Below are 12,949 nucleotides of genomic sequence, written 5' to 3'. Positions count from 1 at the left end.
GGAATCAATTGTAGTTTCACTTGACAATGAAGAGAAAATTATATTATTTCATATTTCATATAATAAAATACAAAATAAATAGTGAGTGGATGATGTCATCACTTTCCTCATTTGCATACCAACCAGGATGTACATATACATGTAACTGTCTTGTGAAATTAAGCAAAACTTTAAAATGTCATAACTTTCTTATTTTACATCCGATTTTGATGAAATTTTTAGTGTTGTCCCTGTTGGATTTTTCTCTTTTCATTCAAATCATCTTTTTGTTGGGGTGGACTTGTCCTTTAAAGAGATAATTTGGTGTTGTCTAATCAGCGGCCTTTTCATAAATTCACCCTTACATATTGTATATTGATCAGAATAATGAAGCTCGGCAATAAAACTTGCGTTTATGAATTCAGAAATGGTCCGCATTTATCTGATACCATCTCTCTTTTCGTATAAAAGCATTTCATCACAGACTTCATTACCGCAGTTCCTGCACTTCATTTTTTTATTAGATTTTTCAATTTTTTCTCACTGCCAATCCTGGACTTTCCCTTGAAACTAGTAACTCAAGAACTCCTTCACATTCAAGTTTAATTACTGCAGACCTCTGCATCTCTTGCTTTATCTAATCAAGTCACTTTCATTAGGCGGTCATTCTTCATTCGGTCAGCACGCATGTATGCCCACTTGGCCTTGCTGGCCTCCAACTGCATCATGGGTAATTAAATTGTTGCAAGGAAGCATTCATCTTTCGGCCTTTCGGGAGGCATCTTCTCTTGGGCAATGAAATGGAAAAGAGCACTTCATCTTCAGAATAGAATAAAGCATACACTGTTTGGTAGGAGTCGCTTTGTTCTGGAATCAAATATTTTTTTAGTCAGTGTTGTAGTATTTGATTTGCAGTAAAGTTTACCAAATGTCACACATGCATTACTTCTGGAGCGAAATTTCTAATAACGTTTGGTTATGTATATAGACCTATACAATTCAGAACATTTTGTGCCCTTTTTTTATCGATGAAATGCTGAATAAAAGCATTACAAAACGTTTGCTTTAAAGAATTATTATTACCCGATTGTCTATAAAAAGGTAAAAATAACATCACACTTGTGATCTGTAACCAGGGACCAATGCCTTTATGGCTCTGCAAAGACAATCAAATCTCACTAATTTATCATGAAGATTGTTTGGGGGAATTGCATAAGGGAAATCTCCCTTCCATCTCCCGATTGAGTGTTTATCACAGCCGCAAAGATTATTATGACACAAGTGATTGATGCCTAGCCGCTCTGAATGCGTAATGAGAATACCTTGATAAATGGTGTAATTCCTGGTTTAAAACTCAATTGTGAAATGAATTGAATATTCCATTGTTGATAGAATGGACTAAAACATTGTCCTGAATTTGAAGATATAACGATGCAGATGTTGATGATACAGCGGGTTAATAGTGGTGGTGGTGATGATGATGATGACACCGGAGATGATGAGGAGGGTAAAGATGATGATGATGAAGAGGAGGAGGGTAAAGATGATGATGATGAAGAGGACGAGGGTAAAGATGATGATGATGATGACGAGGAGGAGGGTAAAGATGATGATGATGAGGAGGGTAAAGATGATGATGAGGAGGGTAAAGATGATGATGATGAGGAGGGTAAAGATGATGAGGGTAAAGATGATGATGGGGATAAGGAGGGTAAAGATGATGATGATGAAGAGGAGGGTAAAGATGATGATGATGACGAGGAGGAGGAGGGTAAAGATGATGATGAGGAGGAGGAGGGTAAAGATGATGATGAGGAGGAGGAGGGTAAAGATGATGATGAGGAGGAGGAGGGTAAAGATGATGATGATGAGGTGGAGGGTAAAGATGATGATGAGGAGGAGGGTAAAGATGATGATGAGGAGGAGGGTAAAGATGATGATGAGGAGGGTAAAGATGATGATGAGGAGGAGGGTAAAGATGATGACGAGGAGGAGGGTAAAGATGATGATGAGGAGGAGGAGGGTAAAGATGATGAGGAGGAGGAGGGTAAAGATGATGATGAGGAGGAGGGTAAAGATGATGATGAGGAGGGTAAAGATGATGATGAGGAGGAGGGTAAAGATGATGATGAGGAGGAGGGTAAAGATGATGAGGAGGAGGGTAAAGATGATGATGAGGAGGAGGGTAAAGATGATGAGGAGGAGGGTAAAGATGATGATGAGGAGGAGGGTAAAGATGATGATGAGGAGGGTAAAGATGATGATGAGGAGGAGGGTAAAGATGATGATGAGGAGGAGGGTAAAGATGATGATGAGGAGGAGGGTAAAGATGATGAGGAGGAGGAGGGTAAAGATGATGAGGAGGAGGAGGAGGGTAAAGATGATGAGGAGGAGGGTAAAGATGATGATGAGGTGGAGGGTAAAGATGATGATGAGGAGGAGGGTAAAGATGATGAGGAGGAGGGTAAAGATGATGAGGAGGAGGAGGAGGGTAAAGATGATGATGAGGAGGAGGGTAAAGATGATGATGAGGAGGGTAAAGATGATGATGAGGAGGAGGGTAAAGATGATGAGGAGGAGGGTAAAGATGATGATGAGGAGGAGGAGGGTAAAGATGATGATGAGGAGGAGGAGGGTAAAGATGATGATGATGATGAGGAGGGTAAAGATGATGATGAGGAGGGTAAAGATGATGATGAGGAGGAGGGTAAAGATGATGATGAGGAGGAGGGTAAAGATGATGATGAGGAGGAGGAGGGTAAAGATGATGAGGAGGAGGAGGGTAAAGATGAGGAGGAGGAGGAGGAGGAGGGTAAAGATGATGATGAGGTGGAGGGTAAAGATGATGATGAGGAGGAGGGTAAAGATGATGATGAGGAGGAGGGTAAAGATGATGATGAGGAGGGTAAAGATGATGAGGAGGGTAAAGATGATGATGAGGAGGAGGAGGGTAAAGATGATGATGAGGAGGAGGGTAAAGATGATGATGAGGAGGAGGAGGGTAAAGATGATGATGAGGAGGAGGAGGGTAAAGATGATGATGAGGAGGAGGGTAAAGATGATGATGAGGAGGAGGGTAAAGATGATGAGGAGGAGGAGGGTAAAGATGATGATGAGGAGGAGGAGGGTAAAGATGATGATGAGGAGGAAAAGGAGGGTAAAGATGATGAGGAGGAGGAGGGTAAAGATGATGATGAGGAGGGTAAAGATGATGATGAGGAGGAGGGTAAAGATGATGATGAGGAGGAGGGTAAAGATGATGACGAGGAGGAGGGTAAAGATGATGACGAGGAGGAGGGTAAAGATGATGATGAGGAGGGTAAAGATGATGATGAGGAGGAGGGTAAAGATGATGAGGAGGAGGGTAAAGATGATGATGAGGAGGAGGAGGGTAAAGATGATGATGAGGAGGAGGAGGGTAAAGATGATGATGAGGAGGAGGGTAAAGATGATGATGAGGAGGAGGGTAAAGATGATGATGAGGAGGAGGGTAAAGATGATGAGGAGGAGGAGGGTAAAGATGATGAGGAGGAGGAGGAGGGTAAAGATGATGATGAGGAGGAGAAGGAGGGTAAAGATGATGAGGAGGAGGAGGAGGGTAAAGATGATGATGAGGAGGGTAAAGATGATGATGAGGAGGAGGGTAAAGATGATGATGAGGAGGAGGGTAAAGATGATGAGGAGGAGGAGGGTAAAGATGATGAGGAGGAGGAGGGTAAAGATGATGAGGAGGAGGAGGGTAAAGATGATGATGAGGAGGAGGAGGGTAAAGATGATGAGGAGGAGGAGGAGGGTAAAGATGATGAGGAGGAGGAGGGTAAAGATGATGAGGAGGAGGAGGAGGGTAAAGATGATGAGGAGGAGGAGGGTAAAGATGATGAGGAGGAGGGTAAAGATGATGATGAGGAGGAGGAGGAGGGTAAAGATGATGATGAGGAGGGTAAAGATGATGATGAGGAGGAGGAGGAGGGTAAAGATGATGATGAGGAGGGTAAAGATGATGATGAGGAGGAGGAGGGTAAAGATGATGATGAGGAGGAGGAGGGTAAAGATGATGAGGAGGAGGGTAAAGATGATGATGAGGAGGAGGGTAAAGATGATGAGGAGGAGGGTAAAGATGATGATGAGGAGGAGGAGGGTAAAGATGATGATGAGGAGGAGGGTAAAGATGATGAGGAGGGTAAAGATGATGATGAGGAGGGTAAAGATGATGATGAGGAGGAGGGTAAAGATGATGACGAGGAGGAGGGTAAAGATGATGAGGAGGAGGGTAAAGATGATGATGAGGAGGAGGGTAAAGATGATGATGAGGAGGGTAAAGATGATGAGGAGGAGGAGGAGGGTAAAGATGATGATGAGGAGGAGGAGGGTAAAGATAATGAGGAGGGTAAAGATGATGAGGAGGAGGGTAAAGATGATGAGGAGGAGGGTAAAGATGATGAGGAGGAGGAGGAGGGTAAAGATGATGAGGAGGAGGAGGAGGAGGGTAAAGATGATGAGAAGGAGGAGGGTAAAGATGATGAGGAGGAAGAAGGTAAAGATGATGATGAGGAGGAGGGTAAAGATGATGAGGAGGAGGAGGGTAAAGATGATGAGGAGGAAGAAGGTAAAGATGATGATGAGGAGGAGGGTAAAGATGATGATGATGAGGAGGAGGAGGAGGGTAAAGATAATGAGGAGGGTAAAGATGATGACAATGATGATGAGGAGGAGGAGGGTGAAGAAGAGGATGATGATGATGATGATGCATGGGTGGTAGTGATGGTTGCGGTGGTGATGGTGAGGAGGATGAAGAGGATTGATAATATTAATGAAAACAGTAATAACAAAAATTGGGTGAAAATGATGAGGAGGAGGCTGAAGATAATGAGGATCATGATAACAATGCTTTGGTAGTCACTGTGACAGCTGAGGATACTGATGAGCTGATAGAGGGGTCGTCTTGGAAGTGATTAGGATGAACTTGAAACATTTAGTTGACAACTAGATTTCGATATATGATGGATCTACCGATAGTTAGTTTCCGAGTTAGGATTGTAGCCTCTTCAATCAATAAAGTTTAGTGAAAGTGACTGCTGGCATGAAAGCCTTACTAACATGCAAACAAACTTACCAAGAATGGAATCCCAAGAATGATAACTGACTATTAATCAATTCCTAGCATTCCATCAAAAGTTCAACCAATAAAATCCCTTTATTTCCCTGTTTCCGTTATTTGGTCAAAGAAACGTGCTCATCTTGACAAGTCGAGTGTGTCCAATTTAGATTGATTGATTATAGCTGATAATCAATTTCTCTAATTCAATATATTTTGTTTCCGAAAGCAATACATCAAATGAACAAATTCCAGCTGGTTATCATTATTTGCCTGTAACTTGTAGATATGAATGATTATTTCCTTTCAAGCTGGATATAAGGTCTTATTCCTTTCTTTAAACATATTATCCATCAAACAAATTCTAAACATACTTCAGAAATTTTCATGTATTTGCTCTGTCTCTTGTTTTCCATCTTCTATCTTTATTCTCTCTTTCTTACTCTGCTCCTGTAAACTATCTTTCTTTCTTTATTCTAATTTCCAACATTCTGTGTGTGTGTGTGTGTGTGTGTCTCTCTTTCTCTTTCTATAATTCTCTTCTGCATCCTAATTATATTTACCCCTTCCTTTACCTTCTTTATATTCTTTGATCTCTTGCTCACACCCCTCTCAATGCCTGCTTTCCATCAGAGGCGAGGGAGTGGCTTGTTTTACCGATCCTAAATTCCTTCCCCTTCCCTCTGGATCTAATTAGGACATTTCTGGGTGAATGACAAAGCAATGTCTTTCAACTTTAGAAGTCAATTTATTGTCTGCTTTTATTCTTTTTACTTATTTTCTTTGTGACATTGTGAAATTTTCAACAGATTAATTTTTAGAGATCATTGTACATCCATGTCCATGGTCCCCTTGTACATTATTGTGAAACTCGCAGAGAAACCTATGTATTTACTTGGGTGAAATGTTATGTCGTTACTAGCTATTGTTAGTTTAATATGTCAAAATCTATCACAAAATCAAATTTCCATATTAAAAGGCAAACATTTTTGCTCAGTTGCTTTGCTCACTCACAACTTATAAAGATGGCCCCTTCACAATCTTAGGCTCAATGTGCCACTAGAAGACAGGTTATTCCTTACGACCATAAATGCTCAGAAATAGGTCTGGTATCGAATTTGAGGATCACATGATCATAATGACATATTGAATTTAATTTTTTTGTGTTTGAATACCTTGTTTTAGGAGATTCATTATCAATACAAACGGACAAATCAACTTCATCTATCTTTATGATCAGGTTTCCTGAAGGAGTGTTCTTCATCAACCTGCTATAATCTTATCTTCTGGTAGTATATAAAACAAGTAATTTGCCATAGAGAGGTACATAGATCCCTGAACACGCCTTCTTACATTTGACATGCAGTGTATTTGTAATGATACATAATGATAATGATAATAATGCAGTTCTTGTATAGCACATATCACATTATGTCATAATGTCCCTATGTGCTTCCAAAGGACTTTATTATTACCCTGGCTTTAGCCCTGCAGCCTTTTACAGTGCAGTGGCATTTCAAGGAATAAATTCCTGCCAGGTACCCATTCATCTCACCTGGGTTGAGTGCAGCACAACTTTGATAGATTCCTTGCTGAAGGAAATTACGCCATGGCTGGGATTCAAACCCACAACCCTCTGTTTCAAAGTCAGAAGACTAATCCACTGGGCCACAATGCTCCACATGAACACAAAATATCTTAATATCTACAAAATATCTACATGAACACAAAATATCTAAATCACTTTATAAAAGAGTGCAATGACATTGTCTTTATGTTACTTGGCTAAGGCTGCATTCAAGAAATTATCTTATTAAAGCTAGGCTGAAAAAAAATATCATACATCAAAATGCTGTGGTGGAGAATTAAAATGAAGCTGACTTCCTTACATTATGATGTGCAACTATGCATCATACTTTGAAGTTTGACCCATTTATATGAATAACTAGATTTATATAATCATAGGAAGAGGGAAGCGGGAGGAAGGGGGGGTAGCTGGCGAAACCTTGCATGGACAACAAGTTTGTTGAGTGTATTCATATTCAATCACATGCTTAACTGATAAGTTATAAAATTTTGCCATGGCAACATGTATTATTTCTCAGCATCAATGCACAGAATAAAAAGATGAAAGAAGATATCCTTCTAAAATAAAAGATGCCATCTCATAACTTCCCTCTTGGCAAAGCAGATAATGTATTCAATGTCAGGGATTGCGTGTTTCAAATTTGCCTCATTTTCTCTTGATTCCAATATTCTTATTCTTTTTATATACTTTCTTCTTCTATTTTGTTTTATTCATCAGATTTTGCTATATGTTTCTCTTTTCCACTACATCTTCTCTTTTAATTGCTGATTCTTTTCCATCCATAATTAATTCATGATTTATCCATTTATTTTTCCATCATGTACATCACTTCGACAGCTATACCAAGCTATATTTGTCAACTTTCTTCCACCCTCTTCTGCACCATATTTTTTCTCTGTCTCATTTCCTTCTTGTTCCCTTCCTTCTATATTGGCTCCCTCTCTTCCTTTCTTCTTTATTCTCTTCATTAATTCATTCCTCCATTTTTCAATCCATTTATCATCTTAAATCTCTATCCTGAAGCAGTTTAGCATGAACCTATCCCAGAAACACACCTGACAAATTGGTGCACATGAATAGCAATGAATCTAAAATGTGGATGAATTTACTTTGACAAAAAGTCACAAGATATTTCATGACATTATGAACTAGACCACAATGAAAGTCTTCAAAAGCATCAAAATGACTTTTCTTCCATCTTCCATTGGGCACAATTTACACACTTGTAATTTTAACAATCATGATAAGGACGTGCATTGGGCGCTTCAGCTTTTAGCCATGGAGCATCTCCACAATAATAGTGCTCTAATCAAAAGTACGCTACAGCACTGGAACAGACAAAAGCCATTAGTCAAACACAATTACTAAATAAGTCATTTTACTGTTCAATCCTGCATTACAGCCTATTACATTACTAAGCTCTTGCCCCCGGGCAGGGGCGCTCCTCAACTCAAGCAAACATACAGGCGATTCTACAGGGGTGCTAAAAGCCACATTGAGGTGAAATTAATTTCATAAATTCGAACGACTCTGAGCATCTTGCAAGTTGGTTTAATGAGGCAAGCGGACTGAGAATAAAAGTGAGACATGAAGCATAACTGGTGATGAAATTAAGACAGGATTGGTCTGGGATAAATACATCTGTGAGGTTTATTAATGATATTTCTTGCAAGTTACTCATGCTAAATCAAACTGCCGATCTCCCAGCCTAAAGTAGGGATGTCTCACACAGATAACTAAACTAATTCATTATTTCTGTCCAATGAATGTACTATTCGGAGTAAAAGGATGCCAAAAGAATCAACCCTTTTAAATGCAATTAAATAAAAGGTAGACACCAAATTGCAGGCTTAAGGCAAGACTTGAAACCCAACATATCAATACTGGTTTCACTTTACGTCTCAAACCCCTGAAAACAGAGAACCAATCAAGAGACACAGGTCAAAGACGATAAGTTTAAATGTATATCGCCACAGTAACTCAAGCATTCTGTTTTCCTTACATGCTGGTTTTAGCTTACCCACCCCTAAGAATCGGATTGCCCTCCCTGTATCTCTCCATTACTCTCAATCAGAGCTAATGCTCAAGTGGGGATCAGCTAAATTGAGTGAAGGGATTTCAGCCCAGCATTCTTTGTTTTATTTCATGAATGGAAAGGTTTGCCATAGACCTCAGGAGTGATTGAAACTGGATAGAAAGTGAAAGAGATGGAGGAAAGGACAAGGACAAAAAAATGATGCTCGGGAAGATAAGGTTTAGAATGGAGGGAGGAAAAGAAAAGAGAAGAAAAAGTAGAAAGATAGAAAAGAGAGAAATAAGTACAGATTTCAAATTTTGAAGTGTTAAGAAAGAGGAGAAACAAATACCAGACACGAAGATAAAATTTAATAAGAATTTCAACATTTGAATGACAATAAGTACAAAGACTAGGAGCTTTTAATGAAATAACAAATTGGATAACAGAATATATCGTATTCCCTATATGGGGAATAGGCCTACATAACAAAGGGACATAATACATAACATTTTTTTGTAATGGAATAGATAGATAAAGAACAAAATGTCTGTGAAGAAGATGCCATTTACAAGACAGACATAACAAAATTAACATGTCTTTTCTAACACAAAGTAAAAAAGAAAAAAAACTGAAAGAGTAAATGAAACTTGTGCAATCGTCTGTGAGAAGAGGATGAAAAACGAAGATGAATTATCCTTGAATTGACAGCATTTCTTTGTTGCGATCCACCACAACTTCAGGGTAAATGCATCTAGGCTTTTGATATGACATGTGCACGCTTTCATCTCGCTTGATAAAAGCAAGGAGATTCCTTGATAAAAGTACAGGTATAAGGGTTGATAAGTACGGTACAACCAATGAATGAATACATATCTCCGCAGCCTTTCACATACAGAAAGTAAAAGTACTCTCTTGATATTTCCATCATATCACTTTTTTGCTACCATACCAAAAGGGTGTTTGCATTCTTACACAGTGAGAGCAAAAGAAAAAGGGATGAAAATAACAATTTTCATATTTCGCTATCATTGCTTTGCCTGCTATGAAAGAAATAAAAAGATTTAACATTAGAGGGGGAGGGCAGAAACTTTACATTTATTGTTAAGTAATCCAGAAAAAAAATAAATCAGAGGCCAATTTCATTAAATTAAATTTAAAAATTTGCAATTTGCAAAAATTTGCGTTGTGGCCCAGTGGATTAGTCTTCGGACTCTGAAACAGAGGGTCGTGGGTTCGAATCCCAGCCATGCCGTAATTTCCTTCAGCAAGAAATTGATCCACAATGTGCTGCACTCAACCCAGGTGAGGTAAATGGGTACCGGTAGGAAGTAAATCCTTAAAAAGCTGTGTGCGCTATGAACGCCTAGCTTAGCCGGGTAATATAGGAGTGCCTTGAGCACCTAACAGGGTGGATATGTGCGCAATATAATTATTACTATTATTATTATAACATTTAAATGGTAGTGACATCCTTTAAACATCGTGCAGTTATCTAATATGATAAGTCTTTACAAAATGGGACCAAGAACTGTCCATCAATTTCATTCTTTTTATGTCAGAATACTCTCATGATCAGCACATTTGCTTGGATAATTTTTTTGTTGCCTATGTATTTGAATTTTTAGATAGCTCCCTACTTATCCCCTGGACAAATTTCCTGATAAGGTGTGCCAAAGTGTTTGGATCCTATCTGAGGGGCAAGGTCATGATGATCGAGGGCTCATGAACCAATGACTTTTTAACCAAGGACTCATAATACATGGTTCATAGCGCACACATTAATGTTTGGGGATTTGTTTCACTTTACCCACTTTAAAATCATATCTCCATCAATATTCATGCTTAGGATCAGGTTAAATGATTCATTTTGCCAACACATTTGTGCAGTTTCATGAATAAATGTGTTCACATCTTAAATCTAGCCAAAGAAATACATCTAGCAGAAAAAAAATATCCTGAAAAGAATCTTTCTCAACATTCTTAGTGATTATGTGACAGAAATCTAGTCAAACAAAACAAAAAGCACATAAAAAGAACTTTCCCCATCCATTCTTTAATGACTATGTTGTTGAGATCCATCATTACCGATCACAAGGGAACGCAAGATTGCATGGTGGTGTTGCCATTTTATGCTTCGTTTATACGATAATGATCGACTGCGAGCCGAGCAATAAAGTTGGCCTTGGAAAGGATATGAGATAAAATGTTACAGAATGTTAAGAACACCCATTTACACCAGGCTACATTCACAGGAGGTGATTGGAAAGCTGAGAGGTGATTGACAATGAATTCCGGGCCAGACGTGCCATGTTTTTTAATAACGGTATTGCCAATTTGAGTGTCGTTCCCACATTCTTCACACGATGTGCACACACAAGTAGAGTAGATCTATATATCAAGAGAGAACTAAGTTCAAAATCATGACACTTGCAAAGTGCTCAAAATTCTTAATTATTTTTATGAAAAAAATAAATAAATTGGATAAGAGAGAATGGTCACCTTTCTAGAAAGAAGAAATTATAAACCACTGTTTGACTGGTTTAGCTCTTTGGCATTCTTTAAAGGACAAGTCCACCCCAACCAAAACTTGATTTGAATTAAAAAGAAGAATTCAACAAGCATAACTGTCACAAGTGGATATTCAAAATTAACATTTTCTGATTTATATTCCTAATTTAGTTTAAGGAGCTAGAATAATTTTCAAGGATTTGATTAATTTAGTAAAGCTGTGAAAGCGAGTACTTTGCAGCGAGCGATCTGTTGTAATAGGTGATCACTGTTGTAGAACTCTATTCTTTATGACCGCTTGCCCGTGGTAACATAAATTACGCAAATGAGTTTGGGGTAAAGGTCACGAGCCACACCCGTCGCGTTAGATCGGGCAAGGCTACGTGCGTTTGGTTAGGAACCCGTCATTACGTTTCTTGTGTTTATTCAAACATGTTCTGTTTCAGTTCTTGCCAGCAAGCTTAAGGAAAGCTAAGATGGTTTATGTTTTCTTGTTTGAAGCCAGTGTTTGCTAATTTCTGTTGTCGAAGATGACACAACTAAACCTACACTTCAGTTCGAATACATTTCTTTTTGCTTGGAAAACTCACGTGCGGTGAGTTTTACTTGTGGTTTAAAACTGCTGATAGTATGACGTCAGAAGGACAGTCGAACATTCCCCGATACACGCAACGTAGACGTCAGAGGGCGCTGTCTCCAGTGGGACGCTACGGAATCGTCGAGGAGTCGTCGCGTCGGTGGATCAGGACATCGCACATGCGTGACATCGATATCGTTGGACTTTTGTGTTTTGGCATGCCACATGGACATCGGGCCCATCCTTGAACTTTTTCAGGTTTTCCCCTTGTATGAATGTGCTTGATTGAGTGTTTGGGTGATTTATTTAGATTTCATTTCAGATCAATTTCGCCAAAAAGAAATTCATTGTTTAATTTGATATAGTTAATCCATTGATAATGGAATTTCACTGATATGTGACATCAAAGAACTGGTTTGTAATTGAATTAAATGTACTTAAAATAAATTCAAAGTCTTAAAAGTCTATTATTTGATCTCTTGTCCTAAGATCTCCTTCTCTTATTTACTGGTTCCTTAACAGGGCCGTGACAATAACACTGAAAATTTCATCAAAATCGGATGTAAAATAAGAAAGTTATGGCATTTTAAAGTTTCGCTTCTTTTCAACAAAATAGTTATATGAACGAGCCAGTTACATCCAAATGAGAGAGTTGATGACATCACTCACTCACTATTTCTTTTGTATTTTATTATATGAAATACTTTTATTTTCTCGTCATTGTCATGTGAAATGAAGTTTCATTCCTCCCTGAACATGTGGAATTCCATTATTTTAACATTTTGTGCTTCAGGCAAGGAGGTCCTAATCGTCAAATTCGTAAAAATTGAAATATTGTATAATTCAAACAATAAACACAAAAGAAAAAGTGAGTGAGTGACATCATCGACTCTCTCATTTGGATGTAACTGGCTCGTTCATATAACTATTTTGTTGAAAATATGCGAAAATTTGATATGTCATAACTTTCTTATTTTACATCCGATTTTGATGAAATTTTCAGCATTGTGCTTGTCTGATTTTTCTATATTGATTCAAATCAACATTTTTCTGAGGTGGACTTGACCTTTAAACATTATCGCTCTACTCTTTGGTAATATCCAGTGAATGTTTCAGTGTAATAAGAGATACATGTAGATAGAGTTGATGGAGGATCAAGAGTTTCAAAAATGAGGGGGCACAATT

At 38.5% G+C, this 12,949-nt stretch overlaps 1 protein-coding gene across 1 annotated transcript; it reads right to left on the bottom strand.

Annotated features, from left to right (window-relative positions):
• Positions 1 to 1,271: 1,271 nt before the first annotated feature.
• LOC121418116 (serine-rich adhesin for platelets-like) lies at positions 1,272 to 4,771 on the bottom strand (the record flags this gene model as incomplete). Its single annotated transcript, XM_041611820.1, is given in 2 exon segments — positions 1,272 to 4,730; positions 4,733 to 4,771. Coding segments are annotated over 2 exon segments (3,498 nt in total), but the record flags the coding sequence as incomplete, so codon positions are not given.
• Positions 4,772 to 12,949: the final 8,178 nt, after the last annotated feature.

Source organism: Lytechinus variegatus, chromosome 7, assembly GCF_018143015.1.
Source record: "Lytechinus variegatus isolate NC3 chromosome 7, Lvar_3.0, whole genome shotgun sequence".
Taxonomy (NCBI): domain Eukaryota; kingdom Metazoa; phylum Echinodermata; class Echinoidea; order Temnopleuroida; family Toxopneustidae; genus Lytechinus; species Lytechinus variegatus.
The sequence above is the reverse complement of the archived record's forward strand: the minus strand, read 5'-3'. Positions and strand labels throughout refer to the sequence as shown.